Here is a 17,737-nt window from a genome sequence, read left to right as displayed (position 1 = left end):
AATAGTGTCTTTGATACAAGTGTCAGCTAAATGTCTTGATAACAGACTTGAAATAGTCAACAATTCCTCGATATTTCACCGCCTCACAGAACGCTGTTTGTGTTAGTGCTACTCGAGGTAACTGTAGAGTGGCTAACTAGCGCCTTCCACACAAGTTCAGGGCTTTGCTAATACTTTTAGCCAACGTCAATGGAGACCTTAATTGTCGCCGGACTTGGCTTTTTAACGAGGTATGCCCCTTCATAATACCCTCCGATAATCACGGAAAGGGAACATTTTGCCCATTTGAGGAGGTCGTTTCATTCGTCGTGAGTTTATCAATGCAGAGTCCGGAGAGCTCTGCCACAGGTCGTATTTGAGAGTGCGACCCCCATCCCCTCGCTGTTCGCCCACACCCCCGTTGATACCCCCGTTGATGATGACAGCCTACAGGTGCACTCGTGTTCATCCAGTATGATGCACCATCAATCGAAGTTAAAAGGGGGCACAATGTAGGATTACGTAGTGCTCGTGGCATGCATGTCTCAAAACTTACACTGTCATGAAAAAATGCCGTTTAACTAAGCTTGCCGCGAGAATGTTTTTCTGTTAGAGTGCCAGCTGTCGATACAAATTTGTCTCTGGCGGTACGTCAAGTGAATTGCTGATATAAGTTTTTCCCGTGGAGCTCGTTTGGCTCGGCATGCCAAACGTTCACTTTCGTGGTTTAATGACAGCGGACCGTGAAAGTGGTCGGGAGAGTCATCGTTCAGGCTATTACTAAGCATAGGCTGTCTTGGGGCAGTAATTAATTAAACGTTTAATCCTACATACTTGTAGTATCCCTTTAAGGACCATGGGACTAAATTTTTCGTTAAATTTAATGTAATTAAATGTATGATACTACAGTTAAATGCTTTTGAAGACCTGTGATGTTATATATCAAACACATAATAGTACAGTAAATGCAATTGATAGGCCTACTGTACCTATAAATTCATCTTTTATGCTGCACAGCTGTTCTCTACTTAATGCAAATGGGACATACTGTATATTTTATAATATATATTTTGTATAATTTACAACTTAATGCGTCTCATGTTTCCGCTTTTCCGCGCGTGCCGTGTGTCCGTGTACCCTTCTCACCTTTTTCACCCCTGACCAGTTTGCATGCCTGAATACATTTGCATCACAAAATGGTTCTCCAGGAAAAAGTCAGACCTCACAATCTCTTGGCCCTATTTTCTCTCCTTTCGTATCACTGCCTGCTCCCGCCTGCCGACAGCCGCACCTGTTACGGTGTTTGCTGCTCGGTCTGCACAGCAGGCAGTGATACGAAGGGAGAGAAAATAGAGCCAAGCGATTGTGAGGTCTGACTTTTTCCTGGAGAACCATTTTGTGATGCAAATGTATTACTCTGTTGAACACATATTGTTTTGAGAAGCAAAACGCTTTATTTTTTAAACCCCAGCCAACTAGCCGGACTACCTTCATCAACACCAAAACGCGGCTGGAACTCTGCTCACAGGACGCAGCAGGGGGTAAGAAGATGTTCATAAATGATGTTGCTGATATGGGATGTTACACAGCTTCATGTCAAAAGAGGCGAACTGTCCCTTTCATTACACTAAGAGCACAAAGTTACAGTCAGGTTTTCTGTCCCTTTTCGGTTGGCGTCATTTTAAAAAAAAGGTTTCACTTGGTCCACAAAGAGCCCAAGACCAGCGTTCCAAGACTTGATCGATAACTAGCCAAGGCAACTTCCAAAGTGACTTTGAACCATCTTCCTCTCCCTGCCCAGGTAGTTTTAAGACCATTCGGTTAGGGTTGGACAACCCTAACCGAATGGTCTTAAAGCGAACAAGGAAACCGTGTCACATAGCCTTAACCTTATGATGGTTGAATCTAAAAAAGAGAAAAATGAAACAGCGAGTGGAACCAGAAGGAAAAAGTGAACAGCTGAAAAGAAGGAAGTGATAACGCAGCTTTGGCAATGTGGTCTTGGACTTGAGTCTCCTCCTCCCGGTATTAAGGAAGAAAATCCCCAGGGGGTCTGGGGGACAATTTAACACCAGATAATCCAAACTGGTTCTGGCTCAATACAGATCAACAAAGGGCCCAACATAAAAGTAATGTGTCATAGTATTTCTTGGTCCTAATAGTCTTCTAGAGTTTATTTTGAATATTTAGAATGTATTTTCTTCACCCAAGAGGGCTCTGTGATGAAAATCACACGGGGAACAAAATACATTTAAACTACTTATTTGACAACTCAAAATAAACAAACTACGATGAATGACAACGACTAGTATCAAGTCTTAGTGCCCTACAGTAAAATAGGACATTCTAGCACATGTTTTGGCTCCCAAGAGGGCAGTTTAGCTCACGTTTTGGCTCCCAAGAGGGCAGTTTAGCACACGTTTTGGCTCCCAAGAGGGCAGTTTAGCACACGTTGTGGCTCCCAAGAGGGCAGTTTAGCACACGTTTTGGCTCCCCGAGACGGCAGTTTAGCTCACGTTTTGGCTCCCCAAGAGGGCAGTTTAGCACACGTTGTGGCTCCCAAGAGGGCAGTTTAGCACACGTTTTGGCTCCCCAAGAGGGCAGTTTAGCACACGTTTTGGCTCCCCGAGACGGCAGTTTAGCACACGTTTTGGCTCCCCGAGACGACAGTTTAGCTCACGTTTTGGCTCCCCGAGACGGCAGTTTAGCTCACGTTTCGGCTCCCCAAGAGGGCAGTTTAGCTCACGTTTCGGCTCCCCAAGACGGCAGTTTAGCTCACGTTTTGGCTCCCCAAGAGGGCAGTTTAGCTCACGTTTTGGCTCCCCAAGAGGGCAGTTTAGCTCACGTTTTGGCTCCCCAAGAGGGCAGTTTAGCTCACGTTTTGGCTCCCCAAGAGGGCAGTTTAGCTCACGTTTTGGCTCCCCAAGAGGGCAGTTTAGCTCACGTTTTGGCTCCCCAAGAGGGCAGTTTAGCTCACGTTTTGGCTCCCCAAGACGGCAGTTTAGCTCACGTTTTGGCTCCCCAAGAGGGCAGTTTAGCTCACGTTTTGGCTCCCCAAGAGGGCAGTTTAGCTCACGTTTTGGCTCCCAAGAGGGCACTAGCTCACGTTGTGGCTCCCAAGAGGGCAGTTTAGCACACGTTTTGGCTCCCCAAGAGGGCAGTTTAGCACACGTTGTGGCTCCCCGAGACGGCAGTTTAGCTCACGTTTTGGCTCCCCGAGACGGCAGTTTAGCTCACGTTTTGGCTCCCCAAGAGGGCAGTTTAGCACACGTTGTGGCTCCCAAGAGGGCAGTTTAGCACACGTTTTGGCTCCCCAAGAGGGCAGTTTAGCACACGTTTTGGCTCCCCGAGACGGCAGTTTAGCACACGTTTTGGCTCCCCGAGACGACAGTTTAGCTCACGTTTTGGCTCCCCGAGACGGCAGTTTAGCTCACGTTTTGGCTCCCCGAGACGGCAGTTTAGCTCACGTTTCGGCTCCCCAAGAGGGCAGTTTAGCTCACGTTTTGGCTCCCCAAGACGGCAGTTTAGCTCACGTTTTGGCTCCCCAAGAGGGCAGTTTAGCTCACGTTTTGGCTCCCCAAGAGGGCAGTTTAGCTCACGTTTTGGCTCCCAAGAGGGCAGTTTAGCACACGTTTTGGCTCCCCGAGACGGCAGTTTAGCTCACGTTTTGGCTCCCAAGAGGGCAGTTTAGGTCACGTTTTGGCTCCCCAAGAGGGCAGTTTAGCACACGTTTTGGCTCCCAAGAGGGCAGTTTGGCACACGTTTTGGCTCCCCAAGAGGGCAGTTTGGCACACGTTTTGGCTCCCCAAGAGGGCAGTTTAGCACACGTTTTGGCTCCCCAAGAGGGCAGTTTAGCACACGTTTTGGCTCCCAAGAGGGCAGTTTGGCACACGTTTTGGCTCCCAAGAGGGCAGTTTAGCACACGTTTTGGCTCCCAAGAGGGCAGTTTGGCACACGTTTTGGCTCCCCAAGAGGGCAGTTTAGCACACGTTTTGGCTCCCCAAGAGGGCAGTTTAGCACACGCTTTGGCTCCCAAGAGGGCAGTTTAGCACACATTTTGGCTCCCAAGAGGGCAGTTTAGCACACGTTTTGGCTCCCAAGAGGGCAGTTTAGCACACATTTTGGCTCCCAAGAGGGCAGTTTAGCACACGTTTTGGCTCCCAAGAGGGCAGTTTAGCACACGTTTTGGCTCCCAAGAGGGCACTTTAGCCTATGTTTTGGCTCCCGAGAAGTTTAGCATACGTTTTGGATCCCCAACAGAGCAGTTTACATATTGACAGAAAAACATGCCGTTTGCTAAGTTTTCTGAACACTGGTTCATCACCTGAGTTAGTTCAGAGTTAAGTAGCTCAACAAATATGAAAAGATGTTCCTCTGAAAATGGTTTAGGGTAACAGACCTGGACTGAAAATGAGTGAAAGAGCAGCCGAAGACGATGGAAAAGTCTGGCTGCTCGAACGCACAATACAAACAAGTGAACATTGGCTCGAGACTTTTGTGGTTTGGATCTGGGATGTGAAATATTAACTGTAGGGATTATGATTTAGAGACTCTTATGTTTCATTTTACTGGCATGAGTTCGTACAGTTTGGGAGAATTAGATAGATCAACTTAAAACAATTGCAGTGCACCATAGTCCCAAGTAGAATTTAAACCATAGAATATTAAACTTTGCTTTTTAAGGCTTTTAGAATAGTGTTTAATACATACCACAACACTATATGTATTGGTTTGCAACCTCCATATTGATTAAAAATGCACATTTTTGGTAATATTCGGCCGTGTTGAGGAGCCATCTGTTTGCTAAAATCCCGTCCTGCAGCTGCATGTGAACACAGAATGCAACAGCGATGTTTGTCTGGTCTCAGAAAACCAGCTCTCAAATAAATAATGTCAGAATAAAAATGTTTGAAATAAACAGAAAGAGATGTTTTGCAGATCAAAGGGAAGCAGGGGCCATTTAAAGTGCTCGTGGTCAAGACACGCTGCCATTCAACTGTGCTGTGTCTGCTTCTAATCTTACCCAGGCTAATGGGGGCATGAGCGGCTGTGTGTGTGTGTGTGTCTTTGTGCATGTGTCGGTTCTTTGTATGAGCTTAGGCTTCAGTGTGTGTTTGTGTGCTGGAGACACGGGGGGCTCTGCCACTCAGTGCTCCACCTGCACACTTAAAGAATCAATCTGCAGCCTTTCAACACAACTGCTTTGGGAATTCAAAAAGAAAAAGGGCCTCTTGACCTTTTTTTAATGCCACGGCGGGCGGAGACCACACACAGTATACACACCCAGTCCAAATTAGTGATGGCTGTGAAATGCCACGCACTGCCAGCAGGTAATGAGGTGGGATCAGAGTGGAGGAGGCGGGGAAGCATCCACAGTGACTGACGATGGTGTAGACTGGATTAAGCTGATGCAGCAGAGCATGTTCAGTCAACCTCCCGAGGAAAAGCAGAGGCTTGAAAAATGTGTTGCGTTTGAGAGTTAGACGTCAAAACTTCCTGTCAAAACTTTCTCCGTGTGATTAATCACATTATTTCAGCAGTTAAGACAGTGGCTGTGTTTGAAACCGCATACTTCTCCTACTATTACTACTACTCATACTAACTTTTTGAGTTAGTATGCGAGTTTGAGTAAGCGAGAAGTTCCCGAATGCATACTAGATTCTCTGAAATGTTGGGTATGCATTATGTATTTCTGTTTGGGCAAAATCAAGCAGATGAAGGATATAAAAAAAAGCAAAATAAATATGTTGTCCATTTTGTTTGCCTCTCACTCTGAATGGAGCTTTTATCTTGATGGAATCATATAGTTTTTATCCTCAGACCTCTGGAGATCCCACAGAGTGAAAGGAAAAATGTCGGCCTTTAGTTGAACTCTACGACTAAAGGGTTTTAAATAATAAATGGCCATATTTTGTTCTGCTGGTGCCACCGGATCAGGTCTCACAAAGCTTAAAAATGCAAATACTGTAGAGAAAGAGATGCTGTGTACGAAATTGCATACTTCTCCTACTACTCATACTAACTTTTTGAGTTAGTATGCGAGTTTGAGTAAGCGAGAAGTTCCCGGATGCATACTAGATTCTCCGAAATGTTGGGTATGCATCCTGAGGTTTCTACTCATACTCAAACTACCCAAGATGCAACGTAATGTGACGTCGCCGATCGTCATTTCCTGTCAAAACAGCAGTTTCAAGCTAGCTACAACGAGGGTAGGTTCACTTCCTGTTTTGAAAACAAAAGCACCAATTGTATGGTAATGGCTTTCCCTATGATAAAAGGCAACGGGTATTTTATTTTGTGAAAATAACCGGAAGTGCGTTGCTCACTGCGGCTAGCTTTAGTAGCGCCGAATTCGTGGGAACAAAATTGTAAACAGCCGGTATTTTGTCAGGTTTTCAACACGTTGGGGATCTAAACGACTACTTTCTCTCCTGAAAATGTTTCAAATGTTGCTAAAGTTTACGGAGTTTAGAGCTTAAGAGAAATCAGCTTCAGGCCGGCTGATTTCGGCTCGGGCAGGAGCGAGATGCATTGTGGGTAAACGCTCTGCATACTGTCTGATCGATCAGTATGTAGTATGCAGTATGTAGTATGCAGTATGCAGTATGCAGTATGTAGTATGTAGTATGTAGTATGTAGTATGCAGCATGTAGTATGCAGTATGTAGTATGTAGTATGCAGTATGTAGTATGCAGTATGCAGTATGTAGTATGCAGTATGTAGTATGCGGTTTCGAACACATTGAGTGTAACATCAACTAAAACCATCCATACTGGCAAAGCTGTTATTTCTTTTGTTTGTGAGAAGTTGATGGCTGCAACAGGTTTGAAGACAGGTGTGAAAAACACCCTGAGGTTGTTAAAATGCCAGCAGAGTATTGGCCCAATTCTATTTCCTTTTCCTTGCCTCACCCCTCTGTTTAGCAGAGGTAAGGTGCCTCTTTTCGAGCCCTTCAACCCAGAAGCAGGGGATCGATTTGACGGCTCGTTGGCGGCTGCCCAGACACTTTATCTTGCAAAATGGAGGTATTGGGCCTTTGTTTGCTGTAAAAAAAAAAAAAAAAGAAATCCCCCTCTAAACAAGCACAGTCTGTCCTGAGCAAACTAAATATATGAAACAGGTGCGTTGGGTCCTGTGTTTTACAATAATGGCTCAAAAATAGCTTTTCCTTTGCTCTGTTCCCTTTAGAGAAGCTTAAGGTTTGATTTGTCAGCACATGTTACTGTGTGTTAACGTCCACTTCCTGCTTCCTAATAGTATTTATTTAGCCACAAATGCACATAAAGAGGAAGAGGATGGCAGACGATGCTCATTCACCAACGTTTTTCCGCCACAATGACCTTCATGCGAGACAATGGGCCTCATGCAACAACCGTTCGTACGCACAGATTTGTTCTTAAGTCGTGCGTACGAGTGATTTAAGAGAATTTGCGCATTCACCAATCTTTTCGTATTTTACGTTTTCTTTCAGGTAGGAACAGAATTTACGAGTGATCCAGACCTGTCGTAGGAGTTTCCTAAAGTAGTCCGCTGTTATTCCAATCAAGTTTGCTTGACTAATGGATTGTATATTTAATTACTTTGAAGCAAACATAAATAAATATATACATTATACCCCATAATTATGTCGACATTATCCTGTTTGACTTAAATTATGCACTAACTGAAGGTTAATTTGACTCTGGATATAACAAGGTCAATGGGAAGTGTAACCAGCAGCTGTCTTGCTACTTTTGGCTCGTCAGTGTCTTGGAAGAGAGCGTGTGTTCCGAGACCGTGTAAACAGACGAATGGCTGACATCGTGATTAAGATTGCCAAGGACTGTGCTGCTGCATATATGCAGCTTGCTGGAGCCACAACTCCAGAGAGAAACACGCCGATCAAACCCAATTCCACCACACGTCCAGGTCCTCACCACCCTTGGATTTTTGGCCACTGGAACCTTTCAGAGGGAGATTGGAGACAAATCGGGGGTGTCCCAGTCCTCTGTGAGTCGTGCGCTCCCCTTGGTCATCAAAGCTCTCATCAGTTTATCACCCATGGTACATCAGATTCCCATACACCGCTGTCAACAAGTACAGATTAAGAGGGACTTTCATGCCGTGGCTGGGCTGCCGAACATAATCAAACTGATCTATAGCCCAGAGAAGGCACAATTTGCACAATATTGCCATGAACGAGGGTCTCCACCTGAACCAGCCCAGGCAGACCAGAAGGTGCCAGAAGACCCCCCTCATGGACCCCCCCATCAAAGAGCCATCATGATGAGGCAACAACTGATTGGACGGCTTTAGTTGCAGTCATCGAATCTGAAGTCGTTGAATCTGACGTGGCGTGTTCGTACGAGACCTTCGTATGAAAAAAGTGAGAGAAATTTAGAATAAAAATATGAAAATGTTCTTGCATGAGGCCCATTGCTAGTTTGAGACCTGTCCTCCACGATGTTTTACACACTCCTTTCATTGTTATACATGTTATAACAATGTACAGTTAAGAGTACATGATGAGGGTTATAACGAAGATAGATGGTTAGAAATACGCGTCTCAAATGAAATAATTAAAAGGAGAGTCGCGGCTGCATGTGGGACGTCTGCACCCGTCTCTGAGGGTCCGCCATGAACAACTCCTCCACATCTGGAAGCTTCAGCCCAGCTGACCCAAAGGGGAGCACGAGTAGAACAATATGCGTATCTGCAGGATGAGTTATCTCAGTTTTTTTAGTCATTTTCCAAGGAAAACCTAGAATTTCATTCAGAAGAACTACTGTTTAATTGAATATAGATCATTTATAGACTTAAAAAACAGCTATGCCGTGATTTTTATGTCAACAGGACTCTAAATATGAAAAGCTGTGAATGATAAGGGATTAAATATCATCTTATTTATTTCATGCTTGACACTGGCTTCTCCACATGGTCGTTATGACAACATCCTCGTATGTCTTGTCCTAATTCAGTCCCTGTGTTTGTGTTCTTGATTGTTTCCACTTGTGTCCTATTATTTTCTAAATCTGTGTGTTTTATAGTCCAATCTGACCCCTTTTTCTCCACCTGTCAGTCCCTCTGTGATCCTGTTCGCTCTTTATTTCTAACATTTTCTTTGGTCTTCTTCACGATGCTTTTCAACTAAAAATTTACTTGTCACTCAGTGGGGTCACATGGCTCTGAAAGGATCGGATAATTGGCTAAATTACAATCAGAATGAGTGGAGCAAGGGTAATTCTCCTTGGATATCTGGCGGTGAATGAATGGGATCAGAGGCACAAAGCGTGTCATACCCCGGTATGATAGGTGGCGCTGTACCCATTCCAGCTGTTGCTAATAGAGCCACTTCCTGTTGACCTCTTCACCACCAACAACAACAACAAACTCAGGCATTGGAGAAAGATGGAGAACGCAGAGCCAGATGATAATAACTGTAATAATAACATCTGTAACATGCCAGAGTTAGCCAAAGGCTAGTTTTCATCTGTAATCCTGGTGGCCAGTTGTACAATGGTACACTAAGAAAAAACATGGAATGTTAAACAATAAAATCATCAACAATTAAAAATGACATATTAAAACAGTGTTAGTTCATAATAGAGAGAGCAACAACGATGGTAGGAAACAGTAAGATACAAGTAGAAGTGGTTCTGAGGATCAGCAAAGCTAATCTTTAAGCAAACGTAGTAGCAGCAAAGTGTTTAATAAAAGCATAAAATCATCACTGAGTATCAAGCATTGATAAAAACCAATTAAAACATTTGGTAGATGCATGATAATTTAACAAACAGTGCTGATAAAATCATAAAAACAAGAGGTTTACACTGGGTCAAAAGAGAATCACACATTCACAAGTAAAACACGATACACGATATTCAGTCTTCGATTCGATACGCTTGCATAATTTTCTGGAAAAAAAGGGACAGTGTGATTTGACATGAATCGTCTCTGATTGGACCGGTGGTTTGACCTTTGAACCGGAAGAACAACACCGCCAGACAAACAGAAACAAACGTGAGAGCTGTGCACTTTATACAATGTTAATATGAACTAATTTATCACTGATTTGTATAATGTGACCCCCTGGCATCGTATTATATTAATGTTCTGTGTTTTCACTAATTCTAACATCTGGCTTTTCAATAAAGCTTTAACAGATAAAAAATAAAAAGCGATACTTTACCGGGGAAACAAAACATCGATACACATCGCAGTATCGATATATCTCTGCTCAGCCCTAATAATACATAATAAATAGGTTGATATTCGAATTCCTGTGAAATAAAACTGGACTGTATCACTGATCACATTCATCTTTCTGTTCTGAAACACATTCCAGCTAATGAAATGCATTATTTAAAAGTCAGATTTCGGCAGAGTGGATGGTGCATAAAGTCATTAGAAGGAGCAGCTTCTCTAACATGTAATATATGTAAGGAAATTACGCCGACAGTTGTTTCGTTGGGACTTTAAACCATCTATAACCTCACATAATTTCACTTATTCGTGCCCCAGTCAGACCTTTTTATGAACCTGCACCCGACTGACCGTTCCCTCTGTCAGAAAAATGCATAATTACATTAACTGGAGTTGATGGAGTTCTACGCACACATGCAGTCACACGTGGACACATGGAGTCTGAGAGGGGTGAGGGTCTGAGCCACTTCATCAGTCGACTTAATCTAATAATGTTGGAACTGACCAGGCCGAGTGGAAGTGAAGATTTAAAGGATTTGTTCCACTCACTGGCACTGTCATTTAAGCGATTCTGCAAAGGGATTAATCACCCTCTTTGTTACGGTTTGGTGGTGGAGAGAAGAAAACTCAGAGCCAAGAAACCTTAAACTAAACTGTGAAAACTAAAACTAAATTACAGAAAAATCAGACGGAGAAAATCAGACCAACAATGAAACGAACTGCAGAGAATAACCGTGAAGAAGGACCATGAGAGGACCAATGCAAACAAGGAATAATCCCTGAATACATTTTCTAAGAAAGGCCGTGGGGGGCAACAGGTGGTTTGATTCTTGCTTCTCACTTGATTGTTTAAAAAATATATGTAGTTTTTTTATTTCCAACAAAAAATATGAATTCAATTAATTTTTATTTATATAGCGCCAAATACAACAAATGTCATCTCAAGGCACTTAGATGATAAAGTCCAATTCAAGCCAGTCGGAATTCAATTAATTGAATTAAAGGTAAACACAAGAAACTTGTGCTAAAGAAAAAAATAATAATAATAATCCAATTCATTTGGATTTAGTTATGAACAAAACAATAACTAAAAATCTCTTACAACTTAGATGAAAAAACGAAAGTTAAGTTAATCTGATTTTACAAGCTCAAAAAGTGGTCCCAGACGGCGGAGTCGACAGAACCAAAGTCATCTGTAAACACTGCCAAGTTGAATTGTCTTCTCAGCGTAGTAGTTCCAGTCTAAAATATCACTTAAAGGCAAAACACACAACTGATAGCAGCAAGTCATTCAAGGAAACAGACAGTGGAGCGAGGCTTCTACATAAAAACTACAGAAAGATGCTGATGTTAAAAGTGTGTTTGCACAACAAATGTTATGGCACTTTCATTCATATGGCAGCACATTTAAAATAAAGCTAAATGCTAAAAGCTATACACTACTTTTGGATTCATTTTTGGATTCTGCGTACAAATGCGATTAATCGTGATTAATCAGGGAAATCATGTGATTAATTAGATTAAACATTTTGATCGATGCCCAGCCCTAGTTAAAACACAAACTAGAATCAAACAAAACACACAAAAACCAAGACAAGGAAAACGAATCCAAAGTCAGAAAACTCTATTCTGCTGTTTCCTGTCCCCCGTTTCTCTCTTTTTTCCTTTTTTCGTCTTCTTTCTCTTTGCCCTCTTTTTCTCCATAACATCCCTCTGTTTCCTACGCTGTCTCCCTTTCATCTCTGCCGTTCCATTTATCCAGTTGAGATCCGGCGTATCTCTGCTGACAGCCTGCTGGGAAACCTTGCTGTTGTGTCTGATGTCATTTCTGGACACGGACCCAGAAGCTGGTGGCCAAACAGATGCAGGACGCGCTCATGTGTGTTCTGCAGGCAGCGAGTTCTACATCAGACCAAATGTTTCAACTTTTTAAAGACAATCTTAATGTCCTGGGACGATAGAAGCTGCTGTTGCTCGATAAAGATCAATCGCGTTGCAGATCACCAACAGTCCTGTGAGGGAAATGCAAGCGTGTTTTAGGTATAAATCAGGAAGAGAAAAGGTTTATATGTAGAATTAGGACAAGTGAGGATGAACACGATGGAGAAAGAAGCTGGAAAAGTTTGAAATGAAAAGGCTGAACTGGACTGGAAGGAACAACCTGCTGGAGTTGCCAGTACAGCTGGTTTGAAATGGAGAAGAAACAAAAGCAGCTTCCTCCCTTTCTGGTTTAATCTTCGTCATGATTAAAGGCTCAAAATCACTCTTTTTATTAAATTTAATGTCACTTTGAAAACAAAATGAAACACAAGGGAATGACTAACCTAGAAAAAGTTCATCATAACATTAACAAATAATGTCATCTGTAAGCAGCTTAGAGTTTATTGGTGATTTGATTCTTTGGTTGATTTATTGTTCCCGTTGTGCACAGATGGTGACGATCTGAACAAGAGTCCCTTTACTTTTAACACTTTGTTCCAAAGCTGGGCAACGATTAAAATGTTTAATCTGATTAATCACATGATTTCCCTGATTAATCACGATTAATCGCATTTACGCAGAATCCAAAAATGAATTCAAAAGTAGTGTATAGCTTTTAGCATTTAGTTTTATTTTAAATGTGCTGCCATATGAATGAAAGTGCCATAACATTTGTTGTGCAAACACACTTTTAACATCAGCATCTTTCTGTAGTTTTTATGTAGAAGCCTCGCTCCACTGTCTGTTTCCTTGAATGACTTGCTGCTATCAGTTGTGTGTTTTGCCTTTAAGTGATATTTTAGACTGGAACTACTACGTTGAGAAGACAATTCAACTTGGCAGAGTTTACAGATGACTTTGGTTCTGTCGACTCCGCCGTCTGGAAGAACTTTAACATGAAAATGGCCGAGTAAAAGTTCCGTACCCTTCTCCATGTTTGGTGGATCCGCCGATTACTTTCTTTTCCTGTTCCACAGCAGACAGCAACAGACTTTTACAAAATAAAAGCCTGTGAGCAGCAGACTTTTACAAAATAAAAGCCTGTGGGCAACAGACTTTTACAAAATAAAAGCCTGTGGGCAACAGACTTTTACAAAATAAAAGCCTGTGAGCAACAGACTTTTACAAAATAAAAGCCTGTGAGCAATAGACTTGCACAAATAAGGCACAAAAGCCCCAAAAATTACATTTTTTTTTTTAAATAAATAAATAATAACACATGCGTTGATAATAACGAGTTAACTCGCCCAGCCCTAGTTTATTCCTCACACTGTTGGGAGTGCCTTGGCTGTATGAGATCTGCTGTTTCTGTTCAGATGATCCGCCTGAATGCAGCCGAACACATTTTGACCCCTTTCAACGATCTCTCTGCAGGTACTACGCTATCTGCTGCCAACCTTTGGTCTACAGGAACAAAATGACGCCCATGCGAGTGGCTTTAATGATCGGTGGCTGCTGGGTCATTCCCACTTTCATCTCTTTCCTGCCCATCATGCAGGGCTGGAACAGCATCGGCATCGACCACCTGGTGAGTGCTGCAGCTCCTGTGTTTGTGTGGTGTGTAATGTGGTCCAATATATTTTACATCGCAGCTGGAGACGCAGATTTATTGGCAGAACAGAAAACTTCTGTAGACTGGAGACGGAGAGCCGAAGGCAGACAAAAGGAAAGATGTTTTCCATAAACAGTTAGTGTCCACATTTACTGTGAAAGAAATTATAGCCTTGGGCGGCCTTGTTTACGAGACGGAAGAAATACTTAATGCGTCGCCATGGAAACGACATCAACATGTCGGAGAGGCCAATGACACTGCAGACATGAAGTCACGCGGTGAAGCCGCTTTGTCCCGTTTGGGCAGTAAATGGTTTCTAATGCCAAACAGAAATGCTGAAAAAGGGAGCATACGAAACACCTGAAAATAAAAGCCACATCAGAGGTTTCTGTTTGGGCAAAATCCAGCGGATGAAGGATATTAAAAAAAGCAAAATAAATATGGTTTGTCTCTCGTTTCTCACTCTGAATGGAGCTTTTATCTTGATGGAATCAGATAGATTTTATCCTCAGACCTCTGGAGATCCCACAGAGTGAAAGGAAAAATGTCGGCCTTTAGTTGAACTCTACGACTAAAGGGTTTTACATTATTAATGGCCATATTTTGTTCTGCTGGTGCCACCGGATCAGGTCTCACAAAGCTTAAAAATGCAAATACTGTAGAGAAAGAGATTCTGTGTTCGAAACCGCATACTACTCCTACTACTCCTACTACTCCTACTAACATTTGAGTTAGTATGCGAGTTTGAGTAAGCGAGAAGTTCCCGGATGCATTCTAGATTCTCCTAAATGTTGGGTATGCATCATGAGGTTACTACTCGTGCTCAAACTACCCAAGATGCAATGTAACGTGACGTCGCCGATCGTATTTTCCTGTCAAAACGGCAGTTTCAAGCTAGCTACAACGAGGGTAGGTTCACTTCCTGTTTTCAAAACAAAAGCACCAATTGTATGGTAATGGCGTTCTCTATGATAAAAGGCAACGGGTATTTTATTTTGTGAAAATAACAGGAAGTGCGTTGCTCACTGCGGCTAGCTTTAGTAGCGCCGAATTCGTGGGAACAAAAAGGTAAACAGCCGGTATTTTGTCAGGTTTTCAACACGTTGGGGATCTAAACGACTACTTTCTCACCTGAAAATGTTTCAAATGTTGCTAAAGTTTACAGAGTTTATAGCTTAAGAGAAATCAGCTTCAGGCCGGCTGATTTCGGCTCGGGCAGGAGCGAAATGCACTGTGGGTAAACGCTATGCATACTGTCTGATCGATGAGTATGTAGTATGGAAGTATGTAGTATGTATTATGCAGTATGGAAGTATATAGTAAATAGCATGTAGTTTGCAGTATGCAGTATGCAGTATGTAGTATGCAGTATGGAAGTATGTAGTAAATAGTATGTAGTTTGCAGTATGCAGTATGCAGTATGTAGTATGTAGTTTGCAGTATACGGTTTCAAACACAGCCGTAGAGTTCTGTTTTACTGCTCCCGAGTGCTCAACCTCTAATATTAAACTTTACCGAACTTAAAGTGACAGAAATACGTAAAATACTCGTGAAACACGTGTCCTGCATACCAGGGTGAAGCTTCCAGCCCTCAGACGTTCGTTCACTCAGCTGCACACATCGAATAGCATCGTCTTTTTTTTTTTAATTTCTGATGAGGTCAAACTGCCCAAATGAGGACGTTTCCTTGGAAAACATTATTTGTGGCTGAATCTCAGCAAACAAAAGACGGAATAACAAAGCTGCTTATTGGCTTCCTGTTGACATTCTTCTGTGGTCACGAACAGATGATGTCCAGTTAAAGAGGTTGTGGTCATCTCACTCCTTTCTGCATAACGAGCCTTGCTGTGCACTACAATTTTAGGACACGTGTGGAAATCCTTTTGGGTTAATCGGTTTATTTTAATTTATTTTATCTTATTAACCTTCTTCGTGACGGTTAATTCATGTTTTTAGCATCTTCACAAAGATGATAGTTAATTAGATTTCTCTAAATGAAGGTCCCAGGACCTGGTTTAAAAGGCAACAGCAATCGTCGGCAGCAGGCAGTGATATGAAGGGAGAGAAAATAGGGCCAAGCGATTGTGAGGTCTGACTTTTTCCTGGAGAACGATTTTGTGATGCAAATGTATTACTCTGTTGAACGCATATTGTTTTGAGAAGCAAAACGCTTTATTTTTTGCAACTAATAAAGTTATAATATTAATATTACAACTAATATTCTTAGTTGCTAGTACTTTATAATGGCCTCAAACATGTAGTATCAAGTAGGCATGGACCGGTTACCGGTTTCAAGGTATCACACAATATTAAAAAAGCCAAGGTTTCAAAAGCACTAAAAGTGGTCCCGCATCGGACGGCCCTTTGCTGCGTGTTGTTCCCCCTCTCTCTGACCCCTGCTTCCTGTGTCTCTGCACTGTCCTATCTAATAAAGGCATAAAAAAAGCCCCAAAAAATACTTTAAATAAATAAATATATTTGCGCGGAGAACGACAAACAGGATGGACCAATTGGAATCCAGATTCAGCAAAGAAGTGCGGTACAGGCAGCTGTACGACTCTGCACTGAAACAACACGGGGACCACGTCAACTCCCAGAACTCCCTGACGGAGATTAGCAGAACTTTGTGGAATTTACTGTTGTTTCATTCACTGGAAGTGGCTTTGAGTATTATGAAAAGCGTTAAATAAAACCGATCTATTATTATTATCATTGCATCCTGAAAGTAATGAGATAATTCCCAAATGTGTCCACTGAAACACACTGTTTCGTAACTAATGGAAAAGTTTTTTATTTTTCTTGTTTTTAAATACAGACATTCAAAATACACATTTCAGAGCTGTAGTCATAATACCGTGAAACCGTGATATTTTTGGTTATCATACCGTCAGAATCTCATACCGGCCCATGCCCAGCAGGGGGTAAGAAAATGTTCATAAATGATAATGCTAGTATGGGATGTCAAAAGAGGCGAACTATTCCTTTAAATAAGTGAAGCAAAGTGGTTAAAGACAGTTGTACAGATAACAAAAGAAGTACGATTAAGACTTAAAGATATGAACCTTTCTCCAAACTTAATGCCAGCAGAGGTAACTTTGAGCTGCAACCGCCCTGCTCGGTTTGCTGGAACTCGGTTTGTTTCCTCCTTTTCTGATACACAAAGTGAAGGACAGCAGCAGTCTGAGGTCAGTGCTGTGCTGCAGCGGGGGCTCTCTGTGGGTCTAATTAGAGACATTTGAATATTCAGTGAAGCCAGTTAGTTCTGGAACGCACTGGAGCTCCAAAACCCGACAAAAAAAAAAAAGACGAGAAAAAAAGACGGGTGACAAGAGACAGACTTTGGGTACGTTTTTACTGCTCTGTTTATCACGGAGAACTCAGGACGGATGTAGCAAAGAGACTTTAACCCACGTTACATCACAGACGTCAGGAAGGTTTGAGGTATGAACAGATCAGGAGACAACGATTGTTTCAAAAATGTGAAACAAGATTAAAAAAAAGTAGGCCTGGGCAACGATTAAAATGTTTAATCTAATTAATCACATGATTTCTCTGATTAATCACGATTAATCGCATTTGTACGCAGAATCCAAAAATGAATCCAAAAGTAGCGTATAGCTTTTAGCATTTAGCTTTATTTTAAATGTGCTGCCATATGAATGAAAGTGCCATAACATTTGTTGTGCAAACACACTTTTAACATCAGCATCTTTCTGTAGTTTTTATGTAGAAGCCTCGCTCCACTGTCTGTTTCCTTGAATGACTTGCTGCTATCAGTTGTGTGTTTTGCCTTTAAGTGATATTTTAGACTGGAACTACTACGCTGAGAAGACAATTCAACTTGGCAGAGTTTACAGATGACTTTGGTTCTGTCGACTCCGCCGTCTGGAAGAACTTTAACATGAAAATGGCCGAGTAAAAGTTCCGTACCCTTCTCCATGTTTGGTGGATCTACTGATTACTTTCTTTTCCGGTTCCACAGCAGACAGCAACAGACTTTAACAAAATAAAAGCCTGTGAGCAACAGACTTTTACAAAATAAAA

At 42.2% G+C, this 17,737-nt stretch overlaps 1 protein-coding gene across 2 annotated transcripts in view; it reads left to right on the top strand.

The window, feature by feature from the left end:
• Positions 1-17,737, top strand: part of htr4 (5-hydroxytryptamine receptor 4) — a 222,487-nt gene that overhangs the window by 144,235 nt on the left and 60,515 nt on the right. For both annotated transcript variants that reach the window (XM_075482008.1, XM_075482009.1), the window contains exon 5: positions 13,516-13,669. In XM_075482008.1, coding sequence (XP_075338123.1) covers positions 13,516-13,669 — 154 coding nt within the window. The remainder of the gene's footprint in view (positions 1-13,515; positions 13,670-17,737) is intronic.

Source organism: Odontesthes bonariensis, chromosome 13 (assembly GCF_027942865.1).
Source record: "Odontesthes bonariensis isolate fOdoBon6 chromosome 13, fOdoBon6.hap1, whole genome shotgun sequence".
Classification (NCBI taxonomy): domain Eukaryota; kingdom Metazoa; phylum Chordata; class Actinopteri; order Atheriniformes; family Atherinopsidae; genus Odontesthes; species Odontesthes bonariensis.
Note: the sequence above shows the minus strand (reverse complement) of the source record. Positions and strands in the feature narration are given on the sequence as shown.